Source organism: Stegostoma tigrinum, chromosome 27 (assembly GCF_030684315.1).
Source record: "Stegostoma tigrinum isolate sSteTig4 chromosome 27, sSteTig4.hap1, whole genome shotgun sequence".
In the NCBI taxonomy this organism is placed as follows: Eukaryota; Metazoa; Chordata; class Chondrichthyes; order Orectolobiformes; family Stegostomatidae; genus Stegostoma; species Stegostoma tigrinum.
In genome coordinates this window covers 49,157,547-49,178,649 of record NC_081380.1, presented here as the reverse complement: position 1 = coordinate 49,178,649, position 21,103 = coordinate 49,157,547, and the positions used below count along the sequence as shown (strand labels likewise).

The window sequence follows — 21,103 nt, the reverse complement described above, 5'->3', positions numbered from 1 at the left end:
CCTGGATTAAGGTGTCTGCCAAACTAATAGTCCTCAAACTGAAGTCACTTCCCAGAGGTTCTGCACCATAATGTGAGAGTGCTTATGAGTATGGTTGGCCTTGTGATTGGCATCGCCAGACTGACATAGTCAGTTGCACATCATGAGCAAAAGCAGTTGCCTGAATGGTGACTGGGGGTAGGCTCAGTGCTAATCACAGACTCTCTAACTGCCATGTGAGCAGCTGGGTCATTGCTTTTGTGGATAGTCGAACTCCAATATTTTGTATGTTTACTTCATATAGAAAAGTGCAGAACCAAACTGCTTTGGTGTGAATGTGTACATACAGAGATTTTTTTATGAATAAAGCATATTTTTAAAATAAATAAAGTGAGTTGGTAATATCACTTTGGGGACACAAACATGACAGAGCCCTGAAGGCAATCCAGAATTTGCCAGGTGGAGAGATAGTTACCAAGGCTGGAACTCAAGCTGGTTCAACAAAGTATTTTGTTTCCAAAAATGTGAAGACTGCTTCCTAAATGTGGACACCAAAATCCAAGTTTGTCGAAGCACATTTTGTTTTCTAAGATCCAACTGTAATGTGAAATAAAACTGGGAAAACTGTCCCTGAAGGTTTTACAATTCTACATTGTAGAGGTTCACAGTAACCGTACAGTGCAAACCAAAGCAAAAACAAATGTAGATGTACATCGCCTTTCAAACAGGTTTCATATTTTTCTCCATCTAACAACTGTGGTCCTGTAAAACACATACTTTATAAAGATTGATAGATAATGGTGTACGAGTAAATTACTTTAACCATTTCAAATCCTTTTCAATTTTAAACCCACCACTTCAAGTACTGAAACCATGCTAAACTCCAGTGATGAGCAATGGAACAATGTAAAGTATGAGGCCATTCTATACAACTGAATTCATGAAGCTCAGTGATGGATATCATCAATGGGTTATGTGCTTACAAATTTAATACAGCAAATAATGAAGTGTGCACAGCGAAAGCCATGCATCACAGCAAAGAAGCAAAATAAGAAGATAAATCCGTGGACTTTAATTGATTGTAATAAAGAACAATACAGGTCTCTGGAAGCATAAATGACAAATGTGCAATTAATTCTAGAAAAGGCCAAAAACGCATCTTCCTTAACTGTGTCAAACACAGAAATTGCTGGGAAAGCTCAGCAGGTCTGGCAGCATCTGTAGAGAGAAATCAGAGTTAACGTTTCAGGTCTAGTGACCCTGCTTCAGAACTGATGGTAGTTGGGAAAAGGATGGTTTACAGAAGATGGAGACGGCAGAGAATAAAGGATAGGTGAAGATAGAGACCACAGAGAGAGAGAGAGACAACAGAACAGATAACAGAGTGGTTAAAGATCAGTCTGGGAGAATGAATAGCTGTTAATGGGGACTGTTTGCTGCTCACAATGTGATCTCTTCATTGAGGAAATGAAGCGTAGACTGGGTGACTGTTTCGCAGATCTTCTATATTCTGTCCGCAAAAAAGACCCGGAGCTTCCAGTTGCCTGCCACTTCACACCGCCCAGTTCCCTGGCCAATGTCTCCATCTCAGGCATGCTGCAGTGCTCCAGTGAAGCTCAGTGCAAGCTGGAAGAACAACACCTCATTTTCCGCTTGGGGACCATACAACCCTCCAGATTCAATATCAAGTTCAACAATTTTAGGGCTTGAGCACCTTTCTCTGTGCTTTCCCCCACCCCCACACACCAAGCCTTGCTATTACACACACTGCTACCATATACAACCCGTTGTCAGCTGCTAATAGTCCCCATTAGCAGCTATAATGGCTGAATTTAATATTAAAGAATACAAGGGGGCAATGCTGCCACGAGCAGAGGTTTGGAAAACTAGACTGAGTTACGGGTTTGTAGATAGTACCTGCTACTGGCTAAATTTTTAGATGGAAACAGAATGACCACGTTAAGTTTGTGAAAAATTGAATCACTGTTCATCCTACAACATTAGCAATATATTCCAAAGTTTATTTTAATGTTTAGTACATAAGTATAAATGAGTCAGGATTTATTTTCCACATTTGCTGGTCATTGGCCTCCAGTCTAAACAACCACCCTCTGTCTCATACTGTCCATCCGATTTTGTATCCAATTGACTAGATTTCCCTGGATCCCATGTGATCTCACCTTACTAACCAGCCTACTATGTGAAACCTTGTCCAAGGCCTTATTAAAGTCCATGCAGACAACATCAATAGCACTGCCCTCATCTATCTTCTTGATTACCTCTTCAAAAAACTCAAGTTTGTGAGACTACTTCCCATGCACAAAGCCATGCTAACTATTTCTAATCACTCCTTGCCCTTCCAAGTGCATGTAGATCCTGTCTCCTTTTCGTTGCGGCCTTTCTCAAAAAATGGCACAACATTGGCATCCCTCCAGTTTTCTGGCAGCTCACACATCTGTCATTGATACAAATTGAGAATGCAAAGGAGTCCATAATTAAAGTAACTTGCAAATTCTGGAGAGTTTTGTGGGTAACAGAGAAGCACGACCATGGAGTGATTTGAAAAGAAAGATGAGAATTCTGAAATAAAGTTGGTGTTTGAACAGGAGCCGATGGAGGTCAAAGAGCACGAGGTGAAGGAGCATGGAAATAATGTTTATTCATTCACGAGTGTGACCTAGGCCAGCATTTATTATCTGTTTTGAACCACTGCAGTTCTAGGGGCAGAAGGTCCAATAAACTTCTCTTAAGAAGGGAGTTCCTGGATTTTGACTCAAAGACATTGAAAGAGAGATGTTTCCAAGTCAGGATGGTGAGTGACTTGGAGGAAAATGGTGGTGTTCCAATATATCTTCTACACGTGTTCTTCTAAGCGATAGAGCTTATGGGCTTGGAAGGTTCTTTCAGAGGAGCCTTGGTGATTTGTATATGGTGTATACCACTGTATGAAGGTATTCAAGTTGGAGGGGGTACCAATCAAGAGGGTCTGCTTTGTTCTGAATGGAGTGCTGCAGGTTAAGACACGGCCAGCAGAGATTTGGATCGTGGAGGGTAGCAGTTGAGAGATGTCACTATTACAGTAGGATGAATTTGTGGAGATATTGAAGGCATGAATGAGGCCTTCATTTGCTGCTGATCTAAGATGTATGTAAATTCAGCTGCTGTGATGGGAGTAAAAATAGTTTTAGTGAAGATGCAAATATGTGGAAGCTAATTTCAGAGTTGAATGTAACACCAAGATTATGAACAAGCTGGTTTAATCTTGAACTATTACCAGGTACAGGGATGCAGTTGATGACTAGGGAATGGAATTTGGACCAGAGTTTGAAAACACTGGCATCAGCCTTCTGAACATCTGGTTAGTGGGAATTTAGATTAATCCTGTACTAGAGGTTGAATAAACAGTCTGATCATTTGGCAACAGTGAAGGAGACAACAGAAGTGATGGTGTTGTAGAGCTGGGCATCATCAGGGAACATATGTGAAACATAACACTAAGATGATGTCACCAAAATCCAGCATGTAAATGTGAACTAGAGAAATTCCTGCTTTTCCTTCAAGAAGGTGGTGACTCATTCCACTGGGTCTTCTCACTCGTAGCCCTCTCGCCCCACCTGTCTCTGTTGATAAAATTATTTAGAGGGCCGTGTCAACCATCTATCTACGTACTCTCAGCCAATGACCACAGGCACCTATTTGTAATTCCAAGATGACCAGTGTCCCCTTCACCTCCATTTGAAGGTTCATTTTAATTCCTTCTAAGAACAAAACCTTCCTATTTCTGAAAACGTTGCACTCATAGTAAGGTAGTATAGCATCTGATACATCTTTTATTTATGCTTGTGATAGGCCAGTTATTTCTGTAGCACATTTAATTATGCTGGACAGAAAATACTGAATATGGAATACTGAGTTAACACAGGTTTAAATGGTCCCCAATTTCCAGCAAATATCTTACACGGCTCATCCACTGACTTTTCCTTTAGTCTATTTTCCCAGATCCCTTCAGGCACACCTTTTTTTTTCTGATCTCTGTAATTGCATTTATTTAAGTTGAAGACATTGGTTTGAGACTTGAGTTAGTCTCCTTCAAACTCAATTTGAAATTCTATTGTGTTGTGATCACTATCCTTAGAGGATTATTAACTGAGATCTCGTATCAATCCTACCTTCTTATACATTCCCACATCTAGGTAGGTTGCCAGGTAGGTTCTGTAATGCATTGCTCTAAAACAAAATTGCTGATGTACTCTAGAAATTCATCTTCCATGTTACCCTTGCTCATCTGATTTGTCCAGTCAAAATGCAGATTAAACTCTCACGTGACAATTGTATTCCCCTTCTTACACATCTCCATTATTTCCCACTTTCTATTCTATCCAAAAGAGAAAAAAATTCTTCAGGGGCCTATAAACAACTTCCACCCATGACTTCCTTCCCTGCTATTCCTTATTTCCACCCCTCTGATTCCACGTTGTAATCTATTGGATTTACATCACTATTCACCACTGCCCTGAGACCATCTTTTATTGACCTAAGCTAACCCACCTCCTTTCCCTTTTTGCCTATACTTCTACGATGTTGAATATCCTTAAGTTTTCAGTCACAGTCACACTGTAACCATGTCTCCGTAATAGTTGTAGAGTCATATTCATTCATTTCTATTTGTGTTGTCAGCTCATCTATCTTGTTACAAATACTACTTGCATTCAGACAAAGTGACTTTAACTTTTTGTCATTACTTTTTGATCCTAATTTCAGTTGTTCTCTTAAACTTGTATTTTCTGTTTGTTGCAGTCATTCTTTGATTACAGTTTGCCCCTTAAATACATTGTATGTCTGTTTTCTCATATCTTTTTGGTTTTTTGAATTTTTACCTCCAGTAGTAATCTGGAGATCATTACCTTTGTAATTCTGATTTTTAATCTAGCCCCAAAATGCTTGTAATCTCTCAGTAGAACCTCTAACCTAGTTCCACCTTTGTCTTTGATAGCTACATGGACCACGAAATCTGGATCCTTCCCCTCCTATTCCAAGTTCCTCTCCAGCCCCAAAGGATTGTCCTGAACCTTGGCACTAGAGAGGAGACACGGCATTTGGGACTCTGCAATTGCTGCAGAGAACACCATCTGTTTCCCTAACTGTCCTACCTTCCATTACTATATTTCTCTTTCCACCCCATACTTGAATGATGCCCTGCGCCACGGTCCTCCGGTGAGTTCACTTGTCCTCCCTGAAGTCTGTGCCCTTTTCCATGCTGGGAGCACGAAACTCACACCTTTTGGATAAAGACACTGATTGAGGCTCTACCAAATCTAAATTCTAGATCTCAATAACTGCCTCACTTGCAATCACACCTGGTCATGTTTGATGTAATCGAACGATAGGACTGTCTCCTGAAACAAAGTCCACGTACCCCTTCCCCATCCCTGAAGTGATGTACTGTCTGCAGCCTGGACTCTAGCTCATCAACTCTGAGCTGGAGTTTCTCAAGCAGCAAACACTTGCTACGGACGTGGTGTCCGCCAGTTCCCACGGACCACAGTTGCAATGTACCACCTCCCAGCCATCTCTATTCCATTTGATTATTTCATTTGGATTTTAAAAGTGAATTTCCTAATTGTGCGCTTCAGATGTAATTATGTCTGCTAACTTAAAGCACTTGGCTGATCAAAAGACACAGAGGAAATGCCACCAATTATCTACATGTGCCTCTCTCTCTCTCTCACACACACACACACACACACACACACACACCTGCCTGACTGTTCTGATGCTTTTATGAACGTCAGTTGGGGAGATAGAGCCCAAGACTGCGTCAACTGCAGAGACAGAGCACTGCAAATGAAATGTAGCCCTACTGTAATGTAGGAAATGCTGTTGGACTGCAGTAAGACAATGAGGTAGGGTAATTTTTATCAAAGTTAAAGACAATAACTAAAATAATAATCAGGAGACAATTGCAGCATGAGGGAAACTAGCTAGAAATGTTAAAATAGAGAAATAGCAAGAGTTCCTTTAGCTAATTAAAAGGCTGAGTAAGTTGAGTGTTGGGTGACAATGAGATGTTATTGGTAGATAACAGGGACATATTTGTTGAAATGCACAAAAAATTTTGCTTCTGTCTTCACTATCGAGAATACAAAATACATAACTAAATCAAGAAGTGGAAAGCAGGGGGTAGTTTGGTGAAATCCCAATCACCAAGGGAAGTGACGCTGAGCAAACAGATGGTGCCACCGGCTGATAAATCCCTGGCTCCAAATGGGCTTTGTTCCAGGGTCTCTAAGGAAGTGGCTAATAACATAGGAGATGCCTTGTCCCAATTTTATTAAATTTCCTCAATTCAGGAGGGGTTCCATCATACTGGAAAGTCTATTCAAGAAGGGAGGGAGGCAGAGAACAGGGAAGTAAAAATTGATTTTAAAACCTTCACCATGACAGACATCAAGCTAAATGGCCTATAAAGTGGTCCTAGCAAGACCCTTGGAAAAACTTGGGAAAATGGAGAAGAGCCAATGTCGTTTTTAAATAATTATTTAGTGTTCTTTGAAGGAGTAACTCATGCTGAAGACAATTGAGACTCATGGGTTTTGTTTTGGATGATATGTGACAGTTGCTGCTGGGTCAGCATCTGTTGCTAATTCTTAGCATTTTTGGTTGAAAATAGTGACAGAAAGGAATGGCAGAGAGAGAATTGGGGGAGGGGAAGTGTCGAGGCACAGAAATGAGTGAGAGCTAGAAATGAAGGGGAAAGACAACAGAATAACAGTGTTCCCATTAGGAACAAAAACAAAGTTGCTGGAAAAGCTCAGCAGGTCTGGCAGCATCTGTGAAGGAAAAACACAGTTAACGTTTCCGGTCCAATGATCCTTTCCTCAGAACTCATTTGCACAACTACTGTGGAAAGCCTGCTCCCCGCGTTATCACCTCTGAAGTAACAAGGCTAAATATCCACTGCCTTAATGACATCTCTGTAAGTGGAAGCAGTATTTTAATGTCTGTGTAGCATTTTGGGATTCCCATTGTCATCAAAGGTTCTGTATAATTGCAAATCTTTCTTTTTACTGTGGAGTCTTTTAAATGGAAAACTGGTGGCCATTGAACCAAACTTCCACATAAAAGATATCAGAGTTACTGAAAAACAACAAATGCTGGCGATCACAATGGGTCAAGCAGCATCCATAGGGAGAGAATGAGCTAACGTTGAGTCCAGGTGACTCTTCATCAGTGAGAGTTCTCTTCGTTCTCTTTCTTGGCTGTGACATTACAAATCCTACTTTGGGGCTTTGTTTTTGTTTTGGCATTGTCCTATTCCTCAGTTTGTTTAAAATGTTTATTTTTGCAATTTTTTCGCTGTTTTAACTACAACAATGAAGGGTGTAGATTTAAATTTTTGCTTCAATCTCTAATGTGCTGTGGATTGGCTTTGAAGTTGTGTATTTTGGTAAGGATCAGATAACAGCATGAAACGGTAGTTAGTTTTGCAAAACAATCTTAAGACAAAGAGGAATGCAATCATAATTGTGTCCGTGTCCAGGAACAGTAACCCCTCCAAATGGACATTTCTGGTCATGAAGGTCACCCTGTGCTGAGTTTTTACAGGTGACAGTCCTTTCACACAGCTTTAGGGCATCTCTGCTGCTTCGGACTAACAGCGGTCAGGAAACACTTAAACCAACAATTAAACTTCAGGAAATTTCTACATGTTCACAATGGAGGCCTAGCTGCCATGGGATACACCAATGATCAAAAGAGATTTGTAAAATCTCTTCAAAGAACAGCAACTTCAATTTGTTGGTAACAGTAATTTAAAATCCAGCAAAATCTGTAAACCAATCGACACCAGCAAAACCAGTGAGCAACAAGCAGGAACATCTATCACTCACAGAGTTAGCCATCCAAACCATGGAAGTGAGCCAAGTAGGAAGTCAGAATCCAAGCAAATATATTGATAGAGGCTGCAGACCAAGGCTTTGATATCTAGGAAGATAGATAGTGGTAGAGGAGTGAGACAGAAGAGACATGAGACACAGAGTGGGTAGGGTAAGACAGATGGAAACAGAGATGGGGAGAGTGGGACAGTAAAGAACGAAGAGACAGGGGTGAGAATGGGGGAAAATAAAGAAAATTGAGATATAGTAACAAGTGAGCAAGTTAATCCTACATCAAGATGAAAATATTGTGCCTCAAATTTCCTGTTATATTTTCACATGAATTCATCTCATTAATTATACGATTTTTATCAAGATTATATCAATAATTAGTTTATTCTGCGCCATAATATAATCTTTAATATGTCTACAAATGTAGAAATGTAAGAACCATGAGTTTTACTATCTCTAATACATATTCATTCATTGCCAGGTCATACAGTCACAATCATAGAATCATACAGCATGGAAACAGACCCTTCAGTCCAACTTGCCCACACCAACCATGTTCCCAAACTAACTAGTCCCACCTGCCTGCGCTGGACCCATATTCCTCCAAATCTTTCCTATCCATGCGTCATGAGATAATTTTGTCCCAAAGTCAAATGTAGCGTTTCCAGCTCAAAACCTGTACAGTAAAACTGACATAAAAATATACAGGTGTGGCTGTTTATGACTAACAAGCTTACAACAACCATTAAAGTAACACACAAAGTGATCCTAATGTTATTGTAGCAGGTGAAGAGCCAGGCACCTTTTGGAGTTGTTACAGTGAAATTGAGGCCCAGTAAACTCTACTGGGATTCTATTGGCTTTCCCCTGTAACCTAACAGTAGCTCCAAGGGAGATGGCCACACTTTGGTATTCTGCAAGTGACTGGGAGCTAAACCTTCATCCACATGGACAACACAAATAGCTGCAAATTCCCTGTCCAGCTGTGGTCGTGCTGGTTGATCAGCCAGTGAAATGGAAGCACATAGTGGCCTGGCTAATGATGTATGTACACCTTACAAGGCCCTTATGAGACTTCAAAAATGGTCAAATTAGAAAAATGTTGGGATCCAACACGACATTGGGCAGCTTACTCTCTCTGATATGGGGATAGGAAATGTAATTTCTGCCAACAATATCAAAGTGCTTCACAGGTGAATTCTCCTATTGGCTTCATAGATGGTGCACCCTCCCACTGACCTCAACAGACTGGTGACAGTCCACAAGGGTAGATGTGAGTTCAGTTCCACCTTAGCCGCTAGAATTGATGTCCATGGTTTATTGTTGCAGGGCACTGGGAGAAGAGATAAAGAAATTTTGTACTGTCACCCAATTATATCTTTTGTGTTGGCTACATCCCCTTTTCCTCAATGATATAAAACCTACAAGTGAAATGTATTCTGTCCCATAATTGTTGTAACTGTGTTAGAAAACGTATGAGAACAAAATTCATCAAGTATTTGTTTTGAATAATGTTAGTGCTATTTTGAAAACCATTCTGCACCTGATGTTGATAAAACAATATCTGCTTCTACAATTTCACATCTGACGATGGAGGCCTAATAGGCATCTACATCTCTGCTGGGTCATACTACAATGTGGCTGGCAATTACATCCTTGAAATTGTGAATGCAATGGAGCTCAGAGCTCTGGCAACAATATTACTTGCAAATACTTTGTGGATTTCTATTTATCTTGATCTAAAAATACTGCTTTAGAGAAAAATTACTTGCAGGGGGAGGATTTTCACCTTTTGACAGCTTCCTTTGATTGCAATGGTATTCTTTTCTCCCTCAAAAGAGTTACTTCTAAAATTAACATACAAAGACATGTCAACAGTGCATATGTAAACAGTATGTATAATTAAGAAGTCCACAGGATTCCCAGATGTTTCTGTCAACATTTCTGTGGCCTTTACAAATGCGTTCCTCGCATAGTTTCAGACTTAAATTCATGGTCTGTCCTGTACAGGATCTGTTTGAAAATAATTTTATGGAAGGTGTTGCGAAATTCTTGAATCTTGTAGGCATAGATAATTGGATTCCCAACAGAGTTAGCATGAGACAGAACGATGGCAGTGTTCATGATACGCATATCCATTGTTTGGAAGTACTTTGGGTGAAAATGATTGATACAGTTTAGGATGTGAAGTGGGAGCCAGCACAAGGCAAAGAATCCAACAATGATGGACAATGATTTTGCAACTCTTACTTGGTTCTGTAAATACCTTCTGGAAGTCTCAGAATTTACAGAATTCAGCTCGATCTTTTGCAACTGCTTTCTAGCAACATTGAAGATTTTTACATAAATGACCAGCATGATAAGCAATGGTGTCAGGACACAGCCCAGGAAGTTGAAGTAAACCATATATTTCATGTTGACTACATTTAGAAAGAGGCATTCCACCGAGCAGTTCTGGAGGACAGAGTTGTTCTCTGGCCGTGGTGTCCTCATTGTGCCATTTCCGCACTCTACCTCATTCTTCTGGTTCCAGCCAAAAAATGGAGTCAAACCAATCACAAAAGACAGGATCCAGAAGACTGCTATAATCAGCCTGGCGCGTCTTCCAGTTATCAGCCCGTTGTATCTGTGTCAACCAGAAAAAAACACCATCAGGAAGCAGATAATAACACCCCTATTGTCTTCAAGCTGTTCCTGTATTTGCCGTTGGGAAATGCAACATATTTTCCCAAGATTACATTTTCATCTTCTGGACGTGTAAATAGAGGGAGAGAATCACTTAACTCAATATGAATGACCTGTTCAAATGTTTCAATTCTTTTAAAATTCCAAACACTTAAATGTGGGATTGGACAAGACCAAAATTCAACAATCAACCTGCAGCACAAGGTCAAAAATAATCAAATTCTTTACATGTCCTTCAAGTGTTTTCTACGTACCAAGTTGTCCTTTCTGAGTTTCACAAGATGGTTAATTCTGATAGAGAAATAGCAATGAAATTTATTGCAAACATTTGAAAAACTATGTAACTTGGAAGGAACAATAAAGACTGGAAACCACAAACTAAACAATGGAAACCTATCTGCCTGGACCTGATCTGACAGCACCTTATGGTTTATTTTTCACCTTCTCTTCCAGTTTTGTTTCTATTTCAATTTCCAGATCATTAATCAACCAATAATGAAAATCTGTGTTGTCCTTGGGATTCTACATTAGTCACTTCCATGGTCCTATATCGGAGTACCCTCTGCAGCTGGATTCCAATCTTCAACAGCTTGTGTAGTGAACATGCTGTCAAAACTTGGCAAAAGACTGGGAGCTGCCTCTTTCACAATCTCTAATACTTTCTGAAAAAATCACAACTGGGTTGTCTACTATGACCTTCTGCAATGCTCATTTGGCATCAATGGTCGCCTTTCTACACAATAGTCTCCAACAATTTACCCAGCACAGAGTGGAACAGGATCATCAGTCAGGGCAGGCCTTTCCTCATTGTAGTTAAGGTCATCTCACTGCCCTTTCTCTTTAATACTTCAGTAAAACTGATTCTGATAATTCTCTAACATTCCAACCAAAACATGACCAATTACCTATTTCTAGAAACACTGTAGTGAGTAGGGACTTCTCCCTCTGGAGAGAAGGCTGAAAGATCGGTCTTTAAGGTTTTCAAAATCGTCAATGGTTGCTCAGAGTAAATATGGTGGCGCTGTTTCAGCTTGTATCATAAGCAAGACCAGACAGCAGAGATTTAAAGTAATCTACAAACTAAACAAGGATGATTTGGTTTTTTTCCTTCATTCACAGGGTGTGGCTATCTCCCAGGTCTCTAAGTAATACCCATCTCTAATTACCTCCCAGAGGCCAGGTAGGGATCAACCACATTACTGTGGATCTGGAGTCAGACCAGCTAACGATGACAGTTCCCTTCCTTACAGGGTTTTTAACAAGAATTGACAAAAGATTTTTTTTACTTGAATTAAAATTTCACTGCCTGCCTTTATGGAATTCAAACCCACCTCTAGAATATTAGTCCCATGACATTATTGTAGATCACCACCTCCCCATTTTCTGCTGACTCATCCAACTTCATAACACTGAAAAGCTTCTTCCAGACACTATCCTAAATCTCTTACACTTACTCTTGTATCTATAGATACTAACTCAACCATCTGTTTATCCTTCCACCATTTTTCTTACAGTCTGGAATTCAAATCTGCACAAAGGTTAACAATTACATCTCAATGTTTCCACTCAGCCTTTTTGGTGAAAGCTATCATTCCTTCCATCTATCCTTTCTAGGGATTGTAGGACATGCTTTCACATGGTGTAATGTGGCAATCTTATTTAACAGGAAGCTGCCTAATGACATGGGGTAGGAAGGAATTGAACAATCTGCTGATTGGGTGGGAAAGACTCATGTAGAGCAAAAGCTATTTGAGCCCAATGGCCTGTTTCTGTCCTTTATGTTCTAGTCACGTTTTTTTAAATGGTCTCAATTACTTAAGATGCTGCTTTCAATGTTTTTATAACCCACTCTAACTGTGCCTGCCCTTCCCAATCACCCAGTCTGCCTGCATTCATAGTATAACTATGACCTTGCTTATTCTGAATATAATCGCTCCTATTTTTCAGTGTACATTTGGACGCTGCCCCCTCTAGTTCTGTTACGACAACTTTGTGATGAATTAACAGGCTTTCATGTGAAATCTTGTTGAATGCCATCGAGAAATATCGGTCAGCAATTGTACAGTTCCACAGTTCATTCCAGTTGTCACTTGCTCAAAGGAGTCAGGGTCATTTGTTAGACACATCGCCTTTATCCCGAACATTAAGACAATTATTTATTGAATACATGTACATCACTTCAAATTGACACATGACAATTCTTAGAATCATAGAATCCCTACAGTGTGAAAGCAGACCACTCAGCCCATCAAGTCCACAGAAATCTACCACCCAGACACAATCCCCTACCCTATCCCTGTAACCCTGCATTTCCCATGGCTAACCCACCTAGGCTGTACATCCCTGGACACTATGGGTAATTCAGCACAGCCAATTCGCCCTAACCCGCACATCTTTGGATTATGGGAGGAAACCGGAGCACCCGGAGGAAACCCACACAGACACAGGGAGAATGTGCAAACTCTACACAGACAGTTGCCTGAGGGTTGGTTTTAACCCAGGCGCCTGGCGCTGTGAGGCAGCATTGCTAACTGCTGAACCACTCTGTCACCCTAATTAATTCCATTATTTTGGACAGAGGAGAAATAAGTGAATGGGTCTGTAGTTGTCTCTTTTAAAAAAGCCCCTAATTAGCCCATTGTCTGATTGCACAATTGAAACAAAGTGTCTTTCGGTCTGCATGCTGAGTAATCCAGAACATAACTTCTCTAAATTCACTGTCAATATTAGTAACATTGGCAAATATCCTTATCTAATTTTTTATGTGCAACTGAATATTCTGCTCACTGGTGACCATGTCCAGAGAAAGCACTTCCAAATTAGGGATGAAATTAGGGACAAAATAAAGTTCTCTCTACACTATCCCCATCAAACAATCCCAGGACATGTTTAGCACGGGGTTAGGTACACAGTAAAGTTCCCTCCATTCTTTTCAACTAAATGTAACGGTCTCATTGCACTGTCCTCATCAAACACACCCAGGACAGGGACAAGCATGTTGTTAACTACAAAATAAAGCTTCCTTTAATCTTTGAAACTGGAAGTAAATGTAGATAAAGGTGGTCAAGAAGGCATATAGGTCACTTGCCTTCATGGCCAGGCCATCAAATGTAAAAGTTGGCAAGTCATGTGACAGCTGAACAAAACTTTAGTTAGGCCACATTTGGAACATTGCGTGTTGTTCTGGTCGCCACACAACCTGAAGGATGCGGATGCTTTGGAGAGGGTGCAGAGAAGGTTTACCAGGACGTTGCCTGGTCTAGAGGGTTTTAGTTATGTGGAGAGGTCGGATAAACTCGGATTGTTCTCACTGGAAAGACAGAGGCTGAGGGACAGCCTGATAGAGGTCTGTAACAGTATGAAAGGCATAGACAAGGTGGATAGTCAAAGGCTTTATCCCAGGGTAGAAAGGTCAACTACAAGGTGGCACAGGTTCAAGGCGAGGAGGAAAGTTTAGTAAGAAGTGGAGGGAAACCTTTTCACCCACACAGGGTGGTGGGTGTCTGGAATGCATGGCCAGCACAGGAGGTGGAAGCGGGTACAGTAGCAACGTTTAAGATGCATCTTGATTGATGCATGAACGTGAGGGGAACAGAGGAATGGAAACCACACTTGGACACAAGGAATAGGAATCGGCGCAGGCTTGGTGGGCCAAAGAGTCTGATCTTATGCTGTATTAAATTGAATTTAATTGAAATTACTTCCATACTGTCCCAGGGCAGGAACAGTGCATGCGTAAATACAATAAAGCTCTAATTAACAGTTTTGGGAATCATAAACCTTCGAAAGTCATTATTCCTGTGCACACAGACCAGTTGAGTTTTGTTACAAGAAGACTTGAGTAAGCCAATCAAAAGGATTCTGTGTTCAGGAATAGGAATCTCACCAGGCTGGGAAAGTTTCTTTTTGAAGTTTATGTTATTTGTTCTGGGAGAGGAGATTAAACTTGCCCTGTGTAATATTAATGAACCCATCAGCCTTCTCGACATTTCTAAAACTCACGTTCACCCATTCAGGATTGATATCACAATCTCAATGTCACAAATTGCAGTGCACTAATCCAACTGGAGAAGAATTTTATTTAAAAAAGAAACACATCAACTAATGGAACATACCTGAGCTGGTGTTTCCTCACCTTTTCAACCAACTGCTTTTTCAGGTTGTGTGTTTAACTTAAATGTGAGATTACAGAATCCCTACAGTGTAGAAACAGGCCACTCAGCCCATCAACAAGCATCCCACCCATACCCACGCCATCCCTGTAACCCCACATTTCCTATGGCTAATCCACCTAGCCTGCACATCCCTGGATACTATGGGCCAATTTACCTTGGCCAGTCTACCCAGCCCGCTCATCTTGGACTGTGGGAGGAAACCAGAGCACCCAGAGGAAACCCATGCAGATGCAGGGAAAACGTGCAAACTCCATACAGTCACCAAAGACTAGAATTGAAGCCAGGTTCCCAGCATTGTGTGGCAGCTGTGCTAACCACTCAGCCAACATGCTGATCAAATGTGAAGTTCTGTAAACTATATTTCTATCAAACATGCAATGATCTGAATTTTTTTGGCTGCAATATTTGCATTATTATTTAATCATAAACTAAGTGACTGCTCTGTGATAGTACCTTTATTGAGCTGCAATGATTTGTCAAATTCCAATTCCGGGAAATAGCCATGTAGGAACGACAGGAGCATTCACGGAATCTAGTGCACCATTCAATAAAATCATGGCTTAAAAACAATTCCAAACATTCTTTCCTGAATGAACAGAGATTAACTCTCAGAATCTCCTTCTGACTAGTTTGTGTGTAAACTGAGAATTTCTGCAGTGGTTGATGTGTGGTCAGTGTTGGGTCTATTCACAGGAAATAGGAGTTACTCCCTCTTTCACTCTTCATCATCACACCTTGTTCTTCTGTAGGGTCATTACAGCTGGGCTCTCACTCTAGCCTCATCAGGCACTCCCCCCTCCACCCCCACCCCCAACCACCACATGCAATTATTGCATTGTCATAGAATCCCTACTTCATCAGAGGCTCACTGATGATGTTACCTAGAATGGTGACGAAACGTCTGAAAACTAACTTTCCAGGTCAGCGAGCAAACTTACATCCAGAATCTCAACCTGAGCTACAAATCTTCTCAAAACTCGCTAGCACCTTTGGGCGCAATACGCTAACCTAAACAGATAAATAGAAAGCGGGACATAACACCAGCGCTTCATCGGAGGCTCACTGATGATGTTACCTGGAATGGTGACGAAACATCTGAAAATGAACCTTCCAGCTCAGCGAGCAAACTCACATCCAGAACCTCCACCTGAGCTACAAATCTGCTCAAAACTCACTATGGATAAATCTTTCCCAGCAAACCTACACCTGGACAATTTTTCTGATTCAGTCAGGAAGCTTCTACCCTTCTCTCAGATCTCAAGTCTTGCTTTGTTTAAAAAAAATTCTCAAAGTAAGTAAAATATGAAACAAATTATTTAACACGGCAGAAAGTCACCTTGTCAAATGGCAATCAAGTGGCTCCTTTAACTGGGGAGAAAAGGTACGCCTCTATTTTGTTTTAATACCCTGCACAATGAAATGCAGAATATTTATCCTTCAGCGACAGCACAGAACGAGGCACCTGGGCCTTCAGACAATCTGTAAGAGCTATCCAATCAAACTCTCCTGGATTTTCCACCCAGCCCTACATCTTTTTTTTTCACCCGCTCCTGCTAACTTTCAAATTTTGCCTTGAAAGTTGTGATTGAATCTGCCCGTACCACACACTCAGGAGTTTATTCCTGATTTTAACAAGTCTCCACATTGAAAACCAGCTCCTCATATTGTCTTTGATCCTTTTACCCATCAGTCGCCTTGTTTTAACTTTTCTCGTGATGGCAAGAGTTTCTCCCAGTGTACTGTGACTAGACCCATGATTTTCAATACCTCCACGAAACCTCCTTTTGAAAGCTTCCATATCTTTCCAAAAGAATGATGCTTAGAATTGGACACAATAGTTCCTTTAAGGCTAAACAAGTTTTTTTGTAAATGTTCAGCACACTATGCCTTTGTACTCTACCCCAATTTATAAAGCCCAAAATCCCTTTAAATGCTTTTGCAACCTGCCCAGTATAAATATCATAACTTTTTATTTCTTCTCTATTTTTAACTATGGACTGAAATGAGAAAAGAGCTGTTTTAAAAATCAATGTTTGTTGGATCACTGCGCTTCTTTAAAAATATGTTACCTGCAACTGATTATAAGAGCTGTTTACACAGCTGTTGGTTCAAGCAACAGGAAAAGGTAAAGTTCCAGTGAGCTACAGACCCCAGGTGCACAAAAGGTGATTTGCCAACCATAAGTCGCTGATTAATAAATAGTCACCATTTGACTGATTAATGAGAAGGAAGGGCCTTCTGCCCACCAACAATGGTGTGACTGGCTCCAGTTTGGGATGTGAATGTTTTGGCAGAAACCACTGGCCCTCTGCTGAGAAGCAGCTTGCCTTTCAATTAATTAAAAAAGTCTCAAGCCTGAGATAGTTAGTTTATTCTCACCTTTCCAGTTGCTGTAAGCTGTGATGTTTAATTAATAAGTCAAGAACCTTTAGAAATGTGAATACCCCCAGGCTTCCTGCAAATAATGAGGAAGGAAAACTGAGAAATAATGCTCTGATTAACAAAAGGATCATCTCAGCAAACTCTGTGAACAGGGACCACTTCCCAGTCCTTTTCTCCATCCATAGCACCTATGTGTTTTTTGTATCTGCCTGTGTGCGTAGAGGAGGTGCTTTATGAGTAGAGTTACAAATCAACAGTTCAATTATTTACCTGTTGAATTACTACTTAATACAAATAAATTAAGTACAGAAACCTGCTCCTTGCTTTCTGTCAACCAAGGTCTGAAAATCAGGTCAGTAGGAATATTTGGCACACTTTTATAAAATCTTTAAGTTCTGAGATGATTCTGGAATAACAGAGTTCGATTGTTAGCACACTAGCCCAGTCAGGTGTGACACCAGTTGTCTTCCACATCCTCCTGATCTACACCCCCACCCTATGGAATTGTACCATTTCTTTTATTGGCTCTTTCTTCCTGTATCAATTTACCATTTTACTGCAGCACAGCCCCAGACTGTTCCAATTGACATCTACGTCTCTATTCTTCACAGTTCATTGTATATACAATTTTGAATATGTTTCCTAAACATCTAAATCAGTCTTTAATTATAGATCCATAAAAACAGTGGTTTTAATACTAACCCACAGAGAACCCTACTGTGTCCTCTCCTCCAACCTGGAAAGCAGCTGTTCATCACTTTACTGTTTTCTGCCACTAAACCAACTCTGTCCCCAGGCTGGCATTTCCCTCTCATTCCACAGGTTTCAGGTTTTACTGAAAATGTCTTTTGTGTGACACTTTCAAAGGCCATGTACACGATATCTACTCTGTTATCCTTCTGTGTTCAACATGATTTTTCTTAAGTCTATGCATGCTTTCTACAATCAACTAATGTGACCAAGTAACTGTTGATTTTTATCCCAGAATATTGTTTCTCTTCTAGCTCCAATGTTGAACAGAATGCCCTGTATTTACCGAGTTCATCCTCTCATGCAGTTTTACAGATGTGTAAGCATCTGTAATTCTCCAGTTCTCTGGTATCACTCTGCATCTAAGGAAGGTCGAAATATTTCGGTCACTGCCTCTGCAATTCCACCCTTACTTCCCTCAGTTTCCTTGAATGTATCCTAATCAGTCCCAATGACTTGGAGCCACCCTTTCTAATGCTTTCTCGGAATCAATTTGAGCTTCTTCAGTCTCTTAGGTACCTCCTTTCTAATTGTGTTGTTGCAACAGCAGCATCAGTTGCAAAGTTTTAATTTATTATCTTAGTCACGACCCTATCTCCATGTGTAAATGCCCGTTCTTGGTCCCTCACTGGCCTCACACTTTCTTTGACCTCACTTGCACCATCTGTGGAGATTTCTACCTTCCTTTTTTCACAATATTCAGAACACTTTTTACTTGAATTATCCGTCCAGCATCTCTCAGGCAAGCCTTTTTCTGCCTCATCTTACTCTCCTTTTTTGTCATCCTAGAAGCTCCGACTTTGTTTATCTTTGTTTCTCCTCTTGGGGAATATACCTCAATTTGATCTCTTTGAAAACAGCCTATTGTACATGGATTAGTCTATTAGCCATTGTACTTTTAAGGAAAATTATTTTGTTTCCTTCATTATTACCAGAATGAAGTGTGATTATTGTCAGGGATTATGTGCTGCTGAGTTACATGATCCAGTCATCCGTTACCACAAGCAGTTCTATTTCTTTTATTTACTGATGCATTGTACATGGCTTCTGACCAGCCAGCTCAAAGCCAAGCCCTAGACAGAGAAGACTTTCTGAATCTCCTGTTTATTCTTTATTTATATCACCCATGGCTGCCTGTGAATGTGTAGTGATACAGTAGAATGACACCATTGCTCAAAACCTTTAATATTCTTTATCTTCCACTATCAGGAAAGCAGCTATGTGGTTAGTGAAACATTAAAAAAAACCAAGCATGATAAGGGCAATGCTTACATTAAAAAAAGTGAATGGAGAAGGTAAAGACTAAATAAAATCAAGTTGGAAGGGGAAATGAAGCACTCCATCCATCCCGGCGGTGCCCACAAGCAGTTCTATCAAGTACAAAACACACATTACATAATAATACCAAAATGCAGCTGAGCTTTGAGCTTCAAGTTTGAAAGTGAAGTATAGTGATTCAACCCAACAAAGTATATGAGAGATCTGAAAGTGACTTGGAGATGCTAGAAACTAGATAACAAAAAGTACAACTGTGCAATAAGACAGCAGCTTATAATCACAGGCTGGTTTTAGTGAATGATCCGGCTGCACATCATCTTGTTAATATGGCTTGGCCACACCCAGGATGGAGTTCTGTGCTTGTTTGCACAAGTTAATATGGAAATATTTAGAGAGTGTAGGAGGAATATTCTCACTCTCTAAAGATTAAAATCAATACAAAGGTAGATTTTAAAAGATCCTGGAGGTTGAAGGCTTTGAAAGCACATGGGAGTTACATTTCATTGCAGAATATGCCCAAGATTGGGGAAACCAAGCGGAGGCTTGGGGACCACTTTGCAGAACACCTCCGCTCGGTTCGCAATAAACAACTGCACCTCCCAGTCGCAAACCATTTCCACTCCCCCTCCCATTCTTTAGATGACATGTCCATCATGGGCCTCCTGCAGTGCCACAGTGATGCCACCCGAAGGTTGCAGGAACAGCAACTCATATTCCGCTTGGGAACCCTGCAGCCCAATGGTATCAACGTGGACTTCACCAGCTTCAAAATCTTCACTTCCCCCACTGCATCCCAAAACCAGCCCAGTTCGTCCCCTCCCCCCACTGCATCCCAAAACCAGTCCAGCCTGTCTCTGCCTCCCTAACCTGTTCTTTCTCTCACCCATCCCTTCCTCCCACCCCCAAGCCGCACCTCCATCTCCTATTAACCTCATCCCACCTCCTTGACCTGTCCGTCTTCCCTGGACTGACCTATCCCCTCCCTATCTCCCCACCCATACTCTCCTCTCCACCTATCTTCTTTTCTCTCCATCTTCGGTCCGCCTCCCCCTCTCTCCCTATTTATTTCAGAACCCTCACCCCAACCCCTCTCTGATGAAGGGTCTAGGCCAGAAACGTCAGCTTTTGTGCTCCTGAGATGCTGCTGGGCCTGCTGTGTTCATCCAGCCTCACATTTTATTATCTTGGATTCTCCAGCATCTGCAGTTCCCATTATCACATGCCCAAGATGTTGGGCAGTATGTGCAGCAGATATCATAGCACCCCCAGTAAAATCAGCATTTTTTTAATAAATGTTTCTTGGATAAAAGTCTCCTAATCTATTTCCATAAGTTCATATCTAGATATGGACCAGCAAGTTCAATTATTTGACATTTCAAGTCAATTTTAACAAATTAATTTGCAACTCCAAAGTGCACATCCTCAATACAGATTAATCAGGTATTTAATCAGGTGGAATGCAGTCTGATGAGCACTATAACCTGACTGACTGTCTTTTCCAGTCCCATAGATGACAATTAGATAGACACCGCAAGACAAACTGCTCAGAATCAGCCCTGTACAGACACAGTTTGCTACAAGGTGATGGTTGTAACTAACAAAGTAAATATTTCAACTGAATTTGTCGGTGAATGTTCTCACAGTTGTGTTAAGACGATCCAACAGTTCCCAGAAAGAGGATAAGCATTTTATATAAATCTTCCCAGAGAAGCTTAAGAATTCTAACCATTTTCAATGAAAATGAGATCATCATGACAGTCCAATTCACTGACAGTCACCACATTCACCAATCCTCAACCATTTATCGAATTCCTCTTGGCAAAAGCTTTTCTACCACAAATCCATCTTTATCTGCTACACCAAATTCCTCATCAAACCTCAGCAATGAGACAGTATCTAAGATCAGTTTCTTGGCAGCATTTTCTTTCAAAGACTGATTTCTTTTGGAATGAGTTACAATGCATCTTA

General features: G+C 40.8%; 1 protein-coding gene across 1 annotated transcript in view; it reads right to left on the bottom strand.

The window, feature by feature from the left end:
- Window positions 1-1,028: 1,028 nt before the first annotated feature.
- adora2b (adenosine A2b receptor) overlaps window positions 1,029-21,103 on the bottom strand; it is a 39,372-nt gene continuing 19,297 nt past the window's right edge. The window contains exon 2 of the mRNA XM_059655467.1: window positions 1,029-10,491. Within this exon, the coding sequence (XP_059511450.1) occupies window positions 9,819-10,491 (673 nt within the window). The 3' untranslated portion in view covers window positions 1,029-9,818. The remainder of the gene's footprint in view (window positions 10,492-21,103) is intronic.